The sequence below is a fragment of the Bubalus kerabau genome, chromosome 16 (assembly GCF_029407905.1).
Source record: "Bubalus kerabau isolate K-KA32 ecotype Philippines breed swamp buffalo chromosome 16, PCC_UOA_SB_1v2, whole genome shotgun sequence".
Taxonomy (NCBI): domain Eukaryota; kingdom Metazoa; phylum Chordata; class Mammalia; order Artiodactyla; family Bovidae; genus Bubalus; species Bubalus kerabau.
In genome coordinates, this window is record NC_073639.1 from 74,678,389 (window position 1) to 74,695,170 (window position 16,782).

Genomic DNA, 16,782 nt, shown 5'->3' on the forward strand with positions numbered 1-16,782 from the left:
TGAGACATGTATGCCAACTTTGTTGGAACTGAGCTTGCCAGCTATCATCATTGCGTGACAAGATGGTGACCTTTTTACCCTTAAATTCTACAGTTCTCCTGAAGCTAGTCCACACTGTCATATCTTTTTACAGCACAGGAGGCTGTCACCCCAAGCCTGGCCGTGGGGCTCTGCATGTCACCACCCTTGCCCTGGTTCCCGCACCGCCGGGACTAGAGACACTTTACAAGACTGTGTTCTAGGGCGACTGCTCACCCTTCACAGCAGACACAGGCTCCGGGATTTCCTGCTCGGCTCAGGGCTGGAGAGGAGGACAGACAGCACCGCACAGATGGGACTCAGGGTTCCCTGAGAAGACAGAGAGTATTCTAAAGACGGGCTCAGGTGTGGGAAAGGCTGGATTATTGTGGCAAGAGAGACAGACTTGCAAACTCCTCCTTCAGCCTCAGACACTCCAGGGAGGAGAGAGCAGACCGAGGTCAGCAGGTCACAGGGGCACATTTGCTGAAAGATGTCGCCCCATCTCTCAGGGGCTCCTCCCCGTGCTGTCCCTGCTCTGCGTGAGGTCCAGCATCTGCCTCCTTCAAGTCTCCCCACCCCAGGGACCTCAGGTGACCTGGGCAGGGAGAGGAGGAAGTGATTTGCATGAGGCACCTCCTCCTCCTGACGGGGGTGGAGGCATGAAATAGCCCAGGACCCCACCTGCAGTCAAGGAGACTCAGGAGGCCATTTCCTGGGAGGGTCCCCACCATGGCCTGGACGCTGCTTCTGCTCAGGCTGCTCGCTTATAGCTCAAGTCAGGGGCCGGGACTCTGCACCCTTGGGGCACCTCCAAGCAGAGTCTCAGGACACCTCATCTCCATAACAACCGCTTTCTTCTTCTGTCTCTCTTAGGGGTAGAAGCTCAGATTGTGATCCAGGAACCGTCACTGTCAGTGTCTCCAGGAGGGACGGTCACCCTCACCTGTGGACTGAGCTCTGGGTCAGTCACTACTTACAACGAACCCAGCTGGTACCAGCAGATCCCAGGCCAGGCTCCCAGAAATGTTATCTACAACACAAACACCCGCCCCTCTGGGGTCCCTGATCGCTTCTCTGCCTCCATCTCTGGGAATAAAGCCACCCTCACCATCACGGGGGCCCAGCCCGAGGACGAGGCTGACTATCCCTGCTCGCTGTACCAGGGCAGTGGTAGATACAGCTGCACAGTGAGGGGAGCCCATGGGGAAGCGCTACTAAAACCTGCCCATGTGCTCGGAGGGTCAGCCTTTAGAGGCGGGAGAAGCAGGAGAGGGTGGAAGTGGTCAGCACCCCTGTGGGGACGGAGGCTCCGGATCCATCTCCTGTCCCGTGGTACACGGCCCCGTGCCTCTTGCAGGCTCTCCCTGGGTGTGTCCAGGTCTCCAAGAGGACCCCTCAGCCCATAATGGGGGGCTCAGGTGCCCATTTTGTAAACAACATTGAGACTCAGAGACCCCAGCACAGCCAGCACGACCCTTCTTGGTCTAAGAGTTTTAAGAGACATACTCAATTTCATTAACTTGATGATGCAGAATGAAGTAATACCTAAACACTTCTGTACATGTGTACAATAGTCTGATCCACAGAACACGTGCTCATCTATTTATACGCCATGTGCTCCCAGTCATCACACTGAAGCTAATCATGGAAAAGAAGCTTTGAAAGCCTGCAAGTCTGATACTGTCCCAGACAGCTCCTGCTCTCTGAAAGTCTTTCCCCAGACTTCTAGGCTTTTTTTATTTTGGTCTTCAATTAATCAATCTGACATACTTTTAATATTTTAAAATGCAATATTAAATGTCTATGAATTTTATTGATGACCATATTGGTAGATTTTTTAATGTACATATACATGTATACACATGTATGTATGTATGTATATTTGATTTTGGAAAGTGTTGCTCCCTGAGAAGCTGGACACTCAGAGTCTCACTGCCTGTGCGCATAGCACAGGGCATGGCTGTGTATGTTCCTGGGCTGAATGTGAGCTGGCATCAGCCCCGGCCCAGCACCACTTCCACCAAGAGATGGAGGCTGCGGGGATTATAAGGGGCGCTGTGGGTCTCCCCAGGGTCTGCACTGTGGGCAGCGCCTGCTGTGTGACCCCCGCCCCCACCAACTACTAGGCCTGGCTGAATGGGTCTCTGTGTGTGATGGGCACACAGCAAGGTGTCCTCTGTGGCCTGGGCTGGGTCCCTGCTCACAGGTCACTGTGGATTCCGGGAGATTCTTTCTCCTGGTCCCTCCTGGGGTGCAAACTCTGAGTCTCCCCGCCTCACCCTGATTTGCTAAACTCACCCATCAAAGAGGGGACTTGAAAGAGTTTGTGTCTGTGGTTTGGGTAACCAGCAACCACAACACCACAACAGGACTGAAACCTTGGCTCTTGAAAGAATGGCCATCCCCGGGCCTGCTCTGAGCTGCTCTATGTGGGTTTGGTCCCACTTGGGGGATGGAAGGACGTATGTCCTTGCCCTGGAGGAGGAGACCCAGAATGGGGAGGCTGGAGCCCTGAGTGCAGATCTGGGCTCAGAACAGCAGCAGGAAGGGCTGAGTGGCCAGCACTCCAGCCGTGAGTGATCCTGACTCTGAGATCAGCTCAGCCGGGGTGGGTGAAGGGGAGGCTGTGGGCACAGGGGCCCCTGTGAGGAAGGGCAGGCAGGCCCTGGACACAGTGGGGGAGCTTTGAGGGTGCCCCAGTGAATGAGGGAGGTGCAGAGTGTGGCGATGGCACAGTGCTCTGGCGCCGGGTCCTGAGTGTTTGTGATGGAGGGATGTGTGTGTGTGTGTGTGTGTGATATGGAGGTGTGTGTGTGTGTATGTGTGATGGAGGGGTGTGTGTGTGTTAGCGGGGTGTGTGTTTGTATGTGTGTGTGTGATAGCGGGATGTGTGTGTGTGTGTGTGTGTGTGTTTGTGTGTGAGATGGAGGTGGGTGTGGAGCAGGAAGGGCTGGAGGAGTGTCAAGATCACAGCCTTTACTTTGGGCAGAAGGAACAATCTGGGACCTGCAGGCAAGGCTTCCTCTGTGTTTCCCTAGTGCCTCAGAGGCTCAGAAAGAACTGGCCCACAGCTGACTCCTAAATATATCCTTTGGATTTGGTGTAAATTCCTGCTCTCTGATCCTCCGGAAGCTGAGCAGGCCTCCCTGTGGGCTTGTTGTGGGCATCGCTGGCCACTCGCTGTGGACGCACCCTCCACCACCCACCCTCACTGTCAGCCTCGTCTGAATTATTATCATTTCCTCCATTTCCCTGAACTTGACACGGTGACCCGAGGGACAACACCAGTTCCAGGGGTATCCCAGCCGTGTTGACAACACTGACTGGAGGCTTCATCCTTCTCTGACACCCACGTCCTCATTTTCACCAGGAGGCACCAGGATGCGGAAAGTAAAGCAGTGTAACCCAGGACACAGAGAGTTTTGTAAAGGCCCCTCTGCCGTGTGTGCGAGGTCACACTTCAGGTTTTGGCATCAGACTCATGAGTTACAGACACCCAGTCGTGGAGTCTGCAGCTGCTGTGGAAGGCAACCAGGAGTCGGACACGGTGAGGAGCCGGCTGTGGAGGAGGCTGGGGAGTGGCGGGGAGGTGGAGGGCATGGGTCCACCCCGAGGGAGCCTTGGGCAGGCTTCAATCTCAGTGAGGGCGAAAGACCTGGGCTCAGTTGAGCGGTTCCTTCTCCTGCTCCAGGAGATGCTGCCACAGAAGTGGTGACAAAGAATGGGTGGGAGGAGGGCTGCGAGGCCCCAGGACCCGCCCTCAGAGCTTCTCAGCCTGAGTCTTCATCTCTGACCACGAACATCCTTTTAATGGGGCGTGGTTTTCTGCTACTGAACGTGGAGTGGCCTCTCAGGCCACCTGTGCCCACGCAGCCACCGCTTCTTTTTTGGGTGTTTGTTCTAAAAGGTCTTGTAGGTCTTCATAGAACCATTCAACTTCAGCTTCTTCAGCGTTACTGGTTGGGGCATTGCTGGGAGCCACCACGGGAGATCCCACCCATGACAAAGGTCATGCGGAGAGAACCTGACAGGCAAAGGTGGATCAGGCCTCAAGGGACCCCCTGGATCTTCTCGGGCATCTACCCCAAAACCAGAATCTGTCTGTCTTACTCTTTTGTGCCTTTCACCAACTCTTCTGACATTAACAGGGGGCTATCCCCGACCACCTTTCTCTGGAAAAAGTCAACTTAGGGCTTTAGTTAATAAGTCTCCTGGGCATGAAAGGAATATTTCTATTTTAACCCCTCTGTTGGCATTCTAGCTTGCCTGACAGGTTTATCCATACTCTTGCAGTTAACACACATGTTTGTTCACTACTCCCCAACCTTGAAAGGCACGGGAAGCCAAAACATTCTAAAAGTCCTAATGAGCATAGAGTCCTTTAAAGGATGAAAAATTATCAGAATAGATAGTACTGGTAAAGGGCTTCATTATTGGGCTAATGCTTGCTGCCAAGTTCCCATATCTCTTATCCATTGTGCACCTGGGAGTGCATTAGTTAACATAGTTGGAATGTAAGAAAAACAAGTAGCAGCCTTGGAATTAACCACATCAGACCTTTGAGCTAATTGGTTCTTTCTTTGTTGTGACCCTCTGCACCCTTGCTCCGTGAGAATGTAACTCTGTTTAGTACTTTCTGAGGCTGGGAGAAATAAAGAAGAAACACTTCAAGGAAAAATAAGTTTTCTGGTTGAGCAGCCTTTATCAAAAAAGGGTCATAAAATGTCCACAGGCCTCTAAGGCCAGAAGATATTGTACACAACATTGTTTATGGGAAAGGTATGCAGAAAAAATCCTGGTTTCGATAAAGACAAAACAGATGTAATGTTTGGGCTGACTCTGTATGACTTTGCGTTTTTCATTTCCCTCTATGTACAAGTTAAGGTATAAAAGTTCCTTTTGAAAATAAAGTTATGGGCCTCACTCACCGAAGCTTAGTCTCCCCGTGTCATGCTTTTCTCCTTTTCTTTCCTTTTCTCTCTCTGTTCTCCTTTCAGGATGACTCCTTGGAACACAGGAGCTTTATTGGCTTTCTGTGTTAATCAAGGAAGATCAAGCCTCTGTTCTCTTTGCTTTGCTATCCTTTCGTCTATGCCGTCATCCTGAGGGTACCCCTGGATCCTGCTGGGGCTGGACCCCAGCAGGGCATAGACTTGGATTACTGTGATATTGAATGGATTGCCTTGGAAATGAACAGAGATCATTCTGTCATTTTTGAGATTGCATCCAAGTACTGCATTTAGGACTCTTGTTGACCATGATGGCTACTCCATTTCTTCTAAGGGATTCCTGCCCGCAGTAGTAGATATAATGGTCATCTGAGTTAAATTCACCCATTCCAGTCCATTTTAGTTCGCTGATTCTGAGAATGTCAACGTTCACTCTTGCCATCCCCTGTTTGACCACTTCCAATTTGCCTTGATTCTTGGACCTAACATTCCATGTTCCTATGCAATATTGCTCTTTACAGCATCGGACCTTGCTTCTATCACCAGTCACATCCACAACTGGGTATTGTTTTTGCTTTGGCTCCATCCCTTCATTCTTTCTGGAGTTATTTCTCCACTGATCTCCAGTAGCATATTGGGCACCTACCGACCTGGGGAGTTCCTTTTGAGTATCCTATCATTTTGCCTTTTCATACTTTTCATGGGGTTCTCAAGACAAGAATACTGAAGTGTTGGCCATTCCCTTCTCTAGTGGACCACATTCTGTCAGACCTCTCCACCATGACCCACTCATCTTGGGTGGCCCTACAGGGCATGGCTTTAGTTTCATTGAGTTAGACCAGGCTGTGGTCCATGTGATTAGAATGACTAGTTTTCTGTGATTATGGTTTCAGTGTGTGTGCCCTCTGATGCTCTCTGGCAACACTTACTGTCTTACTTGGGTTTCTCTTACCTTGGACAAGGGGTATCTCCTCACTGCCACCCCTCTTGAGAAACCTATATGCAGGTCAGGAAGCAACAGTTAGAACCGGACATGGAACAACAGACTGGTTCCAAATAGGAAAAGGAGTATGTCAAGGCTGTATATTGTCACCCTGCTTATTTAACTTATATGCAGAGTACATCATGAGAAACGCTGGGCTGGATGAAGCACAAGCTGGAATCAAGATTGCTGGGAGAAATATCAATAACCTCAGATATGCAGATGACACCACCCTTATGGAGGAAGGTGAAGAGGACTAAAAAGCCTCTTGATGAAAGTTAAAGAGGAGAGTGAAAAAGTTGGCTTTAAGCTCAACATTCAAAAGGAAGATCATGGCATCTAGTCCCATCACTTCATGGGAAATAGATGGGGAAACAGTGGAAACAGTGTCAGACTGTATTTTGAGGGGCTCCAAAATCACTGAAGATGGTGATTGCAGCCATAAAATTAAAAGATGCTTACTCCTTGGAAGAAAAGTTATGACCAACTTAGACAGCATATTCAAAAACAGAGACATTACTTTGCCAACAAAGGTCCGTCTAGTTAAGCCTATGCTTATTCCAGTGGTCATGTATGGATGTGAGAGTTAGACTGTGAAGAAAGCTGCTGCTACCACTGCTGCTAAGTCGCTTCAGTCGTGGCTGACTCTGTGCAACCCCATAGACAGCAGCCCATCAGGCTCCCCCATCCCTGCGATTCACAAGGCAAGAACACTGGAGTGGGTTGCCATTGCCTTTTCCAATGCATGAAAGTGAAGAGTGAAAGTGAAGTCGTTCAGTCGTGTCCGACTCTTAGCGACCCCTTGGACTGCAGCCTACCAGTCTCCTCCATCCATGGGATTTTCCAGGCAAGAGTACTGGAGTGGGGTGCCATTGCCTTCTGCAGAAGAAATCTGAGCACCGAAGAATTGATGCTTTTGCACTGTGGTGTTGAAGAAGACTCTTGAGAGTCCCTTGGACTGCAAGGAGATCCAACCAGTCCATTCTGAAGGAGATCAGTCTTGGGTGTTCTGTGGAAGGACTGATGTTAAAGCTGGAACTCCAGAACTTTGGCCACTTCATGCGAAGAGTTGACTCATTGGAAAAGACCCTGATGCTGGGAGGGATTGGGGGCAGGACGAGAAAGGGATGACAGAGGATGAGATGCCTGGATGGCATCACCGACTCGATGGACGTGAGTTTGAGTGAACTCCGGGAGTTGGTGATGGACAGGGAGGCCTGGCATGCTGCAATTCATGGGGTCGCAAAGAGTCGGACACGACTGAGCAACTGAACTGAACTGACTTTGTGCACCTGAGAATCTGGACCCAGGAACTCAGCGTTCATGTGGCCCTGGAGCTTCCTGAGTTAGCTCACTGCATACCCCAGAGGGCAGGAACGTCCCTTCACTTCTGCCCTGGGTGATGTTCCCTCCCTCCTAGTCCTCCTCGGGTGGTCCCCTCTTCTCCTTACTCAGAGGGGGGCGCTAAGCACCAAGGCTGAGCCTGGAGGCGGGGGCCTGATCCTGGTTCTTGGGGGCGGGGCCTGCAGCCCAGGTGGGAGGAGCCTGGCTCCCTCTGGAGGCCTGGTATCTCCCTTCCCAGTGGAGCAGCCCCACCTGGGACAGCAGAGGGCGCTGCAGGCCCGCTCTGGAGGAGCTGAGGCTGTACTCCCAGCTGGACAACCACACCCTCTGGCTCCCAGGCAGGTGCCCTGTGCCCCAGGCTCCGTGGGGTCCCTGAGGAGTCCCTGACCAGGCCAGGCCAGCCCCACCCACAACAGGCCCCACACCCAGCAGGTGGGCAGACTCAGAGGACAAGGCAGGGGGGGCAGTTATGGGAGGGACCGATTTGCATGGCGACCTTGCCTCCCCAGGCTGTGGGAGGGATAAAGGAGCCCAGAGGGGCTGTGTCTGCTGAGAGACTGGAAGGAGGGACTCAGCGAGTACCCCCACCATGGCCTGGACCCCTGTCCTCCTCAGCCTCCTCGCCCACTGCACAGGTCACTGGATTCTCGGGGTTTGGGGACATGGCCCCAGTGGGACCCAGGGCTCTGTTCTTTACCCCTGGAGCCCAGACGGTGCTGCGGGACCCAGCCCCACCATCCCCGTGTCTTTCTTTCCTTTCTGCAGGGTCCTGGGCACAATCCGGGCTGACCCAGGAGGCTTCCGTGTCATGGTCTCTGGGTCAGTCGGTCACCCTCACCTGCACTGGGAGCAGCAACAACGCTGGATTCTATGGTGCGGGCTGGTCCCAACACCGCCTAGGTGCAGCCCCCAGAACCGTGGTGCTGGGAAGTTCTCGGCCCTCAGGCCTCCCAGCCCGGCTCTCGGGCTCCCGTTCTGGCTCCACCACCTTGCTGAGCATCTCTGGGCTGCAGGCTGAGGACGAGGCTGACTATTACTGTTCCTCGTGGGCCCACAGCCTCAGTGCTCCCGCAGTGCCCAGGGCTGTGGGGAAGAGCGACAAAAACCTCCCGCTGGCTGATGGCTCTTTGTGATGACGGGTGTCCAACAGCAGTGGGAGGACTGGGTTCTCTGTTATTTCTTCCTCCCCACACTGGAGGGTCTGGAGCTGGGGTCTCAGCACATCCTGTGATGGGATCTGTCTGAGGGCCGCTTCCATGCTGGTCTCACGTCCACTCTGTGTCAGCTCCATGCATCCCCTGAGAATCACGAGGTGAGAGACTGTCCCCCAGGCTCGCACCCTCTGTACCTGGGAATCATTGGCATACACTTAACCACAGTGTGAAGAATCATTCACATCACTGGACACGAGGCTGACCTTTCATTTTGGTCCTGGGAAGCATTCTATAAGCCCCAGGGATGTCCTGTCCGAGCGAAGGGTCTATGTCTGGTAAGCTTGAACTGGTCAGATGGGATTCAGGTAGGCAACTCTGGGTCAAGTTCAATGCGGTCCTAAACATAGAGACAATAATTACAAATAATAACAATAAAGAAAAATTTGAAAGTTATTAGTTCTTATCAATCCTGGCCTTGGGTCTGTTAAGATACTTTATATTAATACTGTTCAGTTCAGTTCAGTCACTCAGTTGTGTCCGACTCTTTGCGGCCCCATGAATTGCAGCATGCCAGGCCTCCCTGTCCATCACCAACTCCCGGAGTTCACTCAGACTCACGTCCATTGAGTCAGTGATGCTATCCAGCCATCTCATCCTCTGCCGTCCCCTTCTCCTCCTGCCCCCAATCCCTCCCAGCATCAGAGTCTTTTCCAATGAGTCAACTCTTCGCATGAGGTGGCCAAAGTGCTGGAGTTTCAGCTTTAGCATCATTCCTTTCAAAGAAATCCCAGGGCTGATCTCGTTCAGAATGGACTGGTTGGATCTCCTTGCAGTCCAAGGGACTCTCAAGAGTCTTCTCCAACACCACAGTTCAAAAGCATCAATTCTTCAGTGCTCAGCCTTCTTCACAGTCCAACTCTCACATCCATACATGACCACAGGAAAAACCATAGCCTTGACTTAGGTAGGTAGAATAGGGAAACGAAGTCCAAAATGGCGGTGGCTAAAAGACAAGGAAGGGAAAAGCCCGTAAAAATAGAACAAAAGAAGGTCCGAGGACCAGAGTGAAGACTTTAGGTAGAACAAACAGCACTCCTGGCTAAGCCCGATTTGCATAGGGCAGGCCCAGGTGGAGGAAAAAACACATAAAAGGAGGAGCCAAAGCTCTTTCTCTCTCTCTTTCTCTCCTGCGTGCATGCGCTCTTTCTCTCTCCCTCCCTCCCCCGCGCTCCTCCACTCTCTTCTCTTGGAGTCTTTCGGTTGGCATGTCCTCACGCTTCAAGGATGGAGTCTCCTGCTATCTTCTAAATAAAATACAGCTGTAACACTGATTTGCCTAAGAGCTATAACACGGTTTGTCTAAGACCCGAGAGCTGTGACGCGCCGAGGGCTTTAATGTCCATCGCTCCAAATCTTTATTGTGAAGAGACAAAGAACCGCGCAACACACACTCGCATGACATAAAGATCTCAAAAATTTTGAGATATTAAGCTGCTTGTTTGGGGTACTTTGTTATGCAGCAGTAGTTCACTAATGCACTGCCAACTTTGGGTGATGTCTTTATACAAGGGCGCCTGTCCATTTGGTCCAATTTTAGCCAGAATCTGATAAGTCAGTTTAGAAAAAATACCCCACCCTTGATCTGACCACCCTCAGTATCACCTCAAATTCCTTATCACTCACCTCAGTATCTTATTAGCCTTGCCTCGGCAAGGTTTCTCTCAGTTAAGCCAGGACCCACCCTCACCCTTATGATCCTCTGAGTAAGTTTCCATCCACTGACATCCACCCTGTTGCTGTTCATTGCTTTTCAGCCTCCCAGTCTCTCTTTGCAACCCCGTGGACCCACCCTGTTCCTTAGCTGTAAATCCCAACTGTGTCCCTGCTGGAGTCAGACTTAAGCTCAATCTCTCTCCCCGATTATAAAACCCCACTGTAGCACCCTTACCTTGAATAAAGTTTTTCTTACCACTTTTACTTCAGTTCGGGAACGAACTGAATGAACTGCCTGGAATGTGGGAGACCCAGGTTCAATCCCTGGGTCCGGAAGATCCCCTGGAGAAGGAAATGGCAACCCACTCCAGTACTCTTGCCAGGAGAATTCCATGGAGGGAGGAGCCTGGTAGGCTACAGTCCATGGGTTCGCAAAGAGTCGGACACGACAGAGCGACTTCACTCAGTTCAGTTCAGACTTAGTTCAGTTCAGTTCAGTCACTCGATCGTCTCCAATTCCTTGCGACCTCATGAATCGCAGCACGCCAGGCCTCCCTGTCCATCACAAACTCCCGGAGTTCACTCAGACTCATGTCCATCGAGTCAGTGATGCCATCTAGCCATCTCATCCTCTGTCGTCCCCTTCTTCTCCTGCCCCCAATCCCTCCCAGCATCAGGGTCTTTTGCCACAAGTCAACTCTTCGCATGAGTTGGCCAAAGTACTGGAGTTTCAGCTTCCGCATCAGTCCTTCCAAGGAAAGAATCTAGGGCAGCCCTTCCTTCCTGACTTTCCCCACCGTGACCATTCCCCGAGCGCATCACCAGGGGGCGCTGTGGACCTGCTCAGAACTGGCCGACCCCGAACACACCAGATGGTCCCCTGACCCTGCACCAGGGCTCACTGGACTGAGCTGGACATGACAGCAGGTGCTTCCTCTCAGGGGACTAACCCAGAGCCCCGACCCCCCAGGCCTCCTGCTGGGAGTGAAGCTGCACACGGAGCCCAGGAGTCACACCTGGAGGGTGATGGGCTCAGGGCATCATCAGGCCCCACCCTCTTCCCCAGGAGCAGAGGAGGGGAGCAGCCCCCAAGCCCAACCCTTGCACCCCCCCCCCACATCCTCTTCTGCTCCTCTCTTGCTCTTTCGTAAGAGCACCCCTCTGATCCATGACTTTTCTCCCCAGTCCTGGGCTCCTCTCTAAAACCCTTCACCAGCGACCTCCTCCTCCAGATCAACGTCACTCTATCAGGTCATGGGTCGGTTTCCAGGCTTCCTTGACCAGACGCTCACTTCCTTGTCCTCCCTTGCAACCTCTCTAGCCCTCCTACCAGAGAAGCCTCAGGTCTCCAGACTTCAGGTGTGACCCCAGCTCATCCCCTCCCGGCCAGGGCTGTCACTGCTGCCTTACCTGGACCTCCTTTCACTCAGCTTATCTTCCTATGGTCACTTCTGAGTGTCCGAGGTCAGCAGACCTGACCTGTCACGCACGTTCCCTCAACTCAGCTCTGAACTGACCTATGGCTCCCATACCTCAGCCTGCCCTGTTTTCACAGGCTGCTCAGAGATAAGCACTGCCCGGTGGAGAGGCAATATGTGGCAAAAAGGGCTGGTTCTAGCCCTACCTTACTCAAAGTCCAAACAAATTAGGAATGCAAATATCTACGTAAAAATATTTTTACTGGATAATATTTAAAATTCCCTAGGATACCTATGAAGTCAATTAAAAAGAAATTTTTAATAAAAAAAGAACTTACAATGATAGTTTTCCAAAACTGTATCCTTGTGAATGAAAAATTAAGAGAGAACATAGATTTTCCGTCAGTTTAATTCATGCACAGATTTTAAGGAATGACTGTAGATTTTCACTATCCATTACGACATTTGGTTCGTTTAAAATCTCACACACGCAGCGTGTAACACCTTACCAGTGCAGGGCAAGCTACAGTCAACCGTTCTTTTCCAACCAATCACTCCGACCTCTTCCTTCTCTAACCTGCTATTTGGGATGGTTGGGCCTAACAGCTATTATGTATCAGGATCCCTGGGGACACATGCTGCTCAGAGCCCTTCAGAGTCTCAATACAAACTGCTAGGAGCATCACCAGGCCTGCTCCCTGCAGCCGGTGCCCTGTGCCTGCAGGAGAGACGCCCAGGAGGGGCCACTTCATAAGACAGGCCATGGGACAGGGTCCAGAGTGTGGAAGGCTTCACACACAGTAAGCTGTGTTCAGTTCAGTAGCTCAGTCATGTCCGACTCTTTGCGACCCCATAGACTGCAGCACGCCAGGCTTCCCTGTCCATCACCAACACCTGGAGTTTACTCAAACTCATGTCCATTGAGTTGGAGATGCCATCCAACCATCTCATCCTCTGTCATCTGCTTTTCCGCCTGCCCTCAATCTTTCCCAGCATCAGGGTCTTTTCAAATGAGTCAGTTCTTTGCATCAGATGGCCAAAGTATTGGAGCTTCAGCTTCAGTATCAGTCCGTCCAATGAATATTCAGGACTGATTTCCTTTAGGATGGACTGGTTGGATCTCCTTGCAGTCCAAGGGAGTCTCAAAAGTCTCCTCCAACACCAGGGTTCAAAAGCATCATTTCTTTAGTGCTCAGCTGTCTTTATAGTCCAACTCTCAACTTTTCCATGACTACTGGAAAAACCATAGCTTTGACTAGACAGACCTGTGTTGGCAAAGTAATGTATCTGCTTTTTAATATGCTGTCTAGGTTGGTCATAGCTTTTCTTCCAAGGAGCAAGCGTCTTTTAATTTCATGGCTGCAGTCCCCATCTGCAGTGATTGGAGCCCAAAAGTGAAGTCTGTCAGTTTCCACTATTTCCCCATCTATTTGCCATGAAGCGATGGGACCAGATGCCATGATCTTAGTTTTCTAAATGTTGGGTTTTAATCCAACTTTTTCACTCTCCTCTTTCGCTTTCAATCAAGAGGCTCTCTAGTTCAAACACACAGTAAAGATCCAGGCATTTAGGAATGCTGAGTCCCCCCTCAGGCCTCTCTCCACACCTTCACCCCCTCCTCAGAGAACTGCCCCCGCTTCCTCAGGGCTGAGGGGACACACAGAGGAAGGAGGGCTCTGCCCACCAGGGAGGAGGCCCACAGAGGAGGGACCCTGCTGTCCTGCACTGAAGGAGACCCACCTTCCTGCTCCGGGGCCGGCACTGCCCTGACCTGATCCTGATCTGAGAGGAATTTGTATCTCAGACACCCCTCAGTCCTGACCCCTGAGCAGTCATGGAATCCATGGACAGATTCATCCTGAGGATTTGAGGGGAGCCCATGATGTCCCTGAGCTCAGGGGGACACAGAAGGGGCATCTGGCCTGGTGCTAAAGAGGGGACAGCGCACAGAGCAGGAGGCAGGATCTGTCCTTGAGGGCTCTGGTCTCCAGTTCACAGGATGTGTGTCTGGGCCTGGACAAGAGGCTGGGGGCGCTTGAGGCCCATTCCTGAAGCTGGGTGGTGGGAGGCAGAGCTGGGCCCCCCGATAGAGCTCCATGACAAGGCCTGGTGGCCTCTGCTCAGGGCTCCCAGCTGTGACCTCCCACTCCTGAGACCCACAGAGCCCCACCCCTGACAACCCTCTGGCCGCCCTCAGGCATAGAGACCCGGCCCAGGGCCCAGGAGGGGTCAGTGTGATGCACGGGATCCTTTGCATGAAAGGACCCTCCCCCTCTCAGTGTATGAAGAGGGGAAGTAGTGGTGTGGGGATGCTCTGCTCAGCTGTGGGGCCACAGAAGGCAGGACCCCCTGACCGTGTCCACCATGGCCTGGCCCCCTCTGCTCCTCACCCTGGTCGTTCTCTGCACAGGTGACTGGATGGGGGGACAGGGGAAGGGCCCTGGGAAGACTCACAGGCCCTGCTCCCTGCTCTCCTGTCAGGACCCCAGAGTCACCATCTCTGTCTCTCCCCCTTCCAGGACCCTGGGCCCAGGCTGTGCTGACTCAGCCGCCATCCGTGTCCGGGACTTTGGGTCAGAGGGTCACCCTCTCCTGCACTGGAAGCAGCAGCAACACTGGGGTTATCATGTGAGCTGGTACCAAGAGCTCCCAGGAAAGGCCCCCGGACTCCAGACCTTTGAAAATAGCAAACGACCCTCAGGACTCCCAGATTGATTCTCTGGCTCCAAGTCTGGCAGCTCAGCCTCTCTGACCACCTCAGTTCATGCTGAGGACGACACTGATTATTACTGTTTGTCATGGGCTGACGGCTTGAAAGTTTGCACAGTGCTTCAGGCCAGAGAGAAGGAGACAAAAACCTGCTTCCCGCACAGCCATGGGGCTTCCAGGGCAAGGTGTTGCCCCTCCCTTCCTGGAGTCCCTGAGACCACGGAACCCAGCAGACTGAGTGTCCCCTGACTGCAGCACAGCTGCCCCCTCAGCTCGACTCCCCTCCCTAGGCCAGTGGCACACAGGGGTGGTCACACGCCCCTGGATGAAGGAGCTGCTCACAGCAGTTGCCCCCGGTTCCCAGGTAGGGGTCAGCAGCACAGAGCAGGGGGGTCAGTGCCGCCCTTGCTGGGTCACTGGGCAGCGAACGCACATCCCTGAGCTTCCGCCACAGAAGCATCTCCTGTTAAAGGAAAAGGAAATAGAACCCAGAGTTTCTACAAGCAATTTCCACACAGTCCAGGATCCAGTAAAAATCGTCACTTCTATCAAGAACCAGGAAACTATATAATGAAGGGAAATGAGACGGCATAGACATCACTGGTGAGATGCCTGAGATGATGAAATCAGGTGACAGATGTTTTTAGGAACAAATCATCAAATCTACTTGATGAGCAAATACAAACACTCTTGGGTCCTAAGGAAAAGGAGATAAATGTAGGAAAAGGAGAAAAAGTAGTCAGAATCACCTGAAAATACAATAGGAGAAATAAAAAACAAGTAACTGTACACTATCAAAGACATGTCATACTTATTGCTATTCAATTCATTCATTTGTTTATCGAAAGAGTGTTTGGTGACAGGAAAAAAGAGCGCCCCTGCTTCCTCTCGTAAGGCATCCCAGGTGTCGCTAGAGGTAAAGAACCCGCCTGCCAATGCAAGGGACATAAGAGATGTGGGTTCTGTCCCTGGGGTGGGAAGATCCTCTGGAGCAAGAAACGGCAACCCACTCCAGTGTTCTTGCCTGGAGAGTCCCATGGACAGACAAGCCTGGTGGGCTAGAGTCCACGGGGTCGCCAAAGAGTCAGACAGGATTGAGAACCAAGTGACTGAGCGGCACCTTGCTCTCTCTCACCGCCGTGAACGTTCCCCGGGTGCGTCACCAGGGGGCGCTGTGCACCTGCTCAGAACGGGCAGCCCCTCAACACACCCCCATGGTCCCTTGAATTGGCCCTGCACCCGGGCTCAGCGGACTGAGTTGGATGTGACAGCAGGTGCTTCCTCTCAGGGGACCGACTCAGAATCGCGGCCCCCAGGCCTCCTCCTGGGACTGAAGCTGCACACGGGGCTGAGCACCCAGAATTGGAGGGTGAAGGGGTCAGGTGGTCATCAGTCCCCACCCTCTTCCCAGAAACAGAGGAGGGGAGGAGCCCCCAGAGCCCACCCCGTGCACCCCTCCAGCTCTCCTCAGCCTGCGCCCGCTCCTCCTCATCTCTTTGCTCAGAGCCTGCCCTCCCGCTCCCCTCATTCATGACTTTCCTCCCAATTCTGGGCCTCGCTCTTTCTACAAACATACACTGTTGACCTCCACAGTGATGACCAAGCTCATGCTCTTAGAAAGTCATGAACGAGTTTCCAGATCTTCCTGAAACATTCACTTCCTCATCCCCATCCTTGAACCTCTCTAACCCTTCCTTCCCGAGAAGCCTCATGTTGCTGGCTCTCAGGTGTGACCCCAGCTCGAGCCCTCCCTGTTCCACCCCTGGTTCCTCCTCATTTCCCAGGGGATCCAGTGATGCCCCTCCAGCAGCTGATTTATCCTGTGAATGTTCACACTCCGTCCCGTGTGCCCATCGAGTCAGGAGTCAGGAGGGAAGAGAAACCCTGGTCCTGAGACCAGGGAAATGATTCCTGGCTGAGGAGTGTCTGTGCTCAGCTGCTGTGGGACTGACTTTATGCACAGTGAGCCCGGGAGAAGCTGCTGGGGCCCTGGGCTGGGAAAGCAGACCCTGTCCTGGGGCTCTGCCCCCGGGGCCGTGACTGCTGCTCTGTCTGGACCATGCCTAGGTCAGGTTTGATCCCCCTGATCACGTCTGAGATTCCTGAGAACAGCTGATCTGCCTTGTCATGTCCTGTGTCTCATCTCAGATCTGAGACTGACCATGGCTCTGATAACTCAGCCTGCCCTGTTTCACAGAGAGAACGTCCTGCTAAGACATGAAAATCCTTCAGTGGCGATGCCGTACATGTCAGAAAGTTTTTAAAATGATCTTACTTAAAGAACAGAATCTACAAGGAAAATTATGTTTTAGAAATAGTACCATGGCAATGCAAATTAAAATAGAGCCAGAGTCGGACACAACTTAGTGACTGAACCACAACATTTTCTTCAGTTAAGTTTAGGCATCTATTTTACATGATGACCTTAGATTTTTACTACTCCATGATCACATTTTGGTTCATTTAAAATCTCGAAGTCACACATCTACTGT

The 16,782-nt window shown here is 52.2% G+C and overlaps 2 gene segments (V, D, J or C); both read left to right on the top strand.

The window, feature by feature from the left end:
• Window positions 1–747: 747 nt before the first annotated feature.
• Window positions 748–3,249, top strand: LOC129629767 (immunoglobulin lambda variable 8-61-like). The segment is given in 3 exon segments: window positions 748–796; window positions 895–1,208; window positions 3,154–3,249. Coding segments are annotated over 3 exon segments (456 nt in total).
• A 4,636-nt stretch (window positions 3,250–7,885) lies between these two features.
• Window positions 7,886–8,429, top strand: LOC129629768 (immunoglobulin lambda variable 1-40-like). The segment is given in 2 exon segments: window positions 7,886–7,931; window positions 8,062–8,429. Coding segments are annotated over 2 exon segments (414 nt in total).
• The last annotated feature ends 8,353 nt before the right edge of the window (window positions 8,430–16,782 follow it).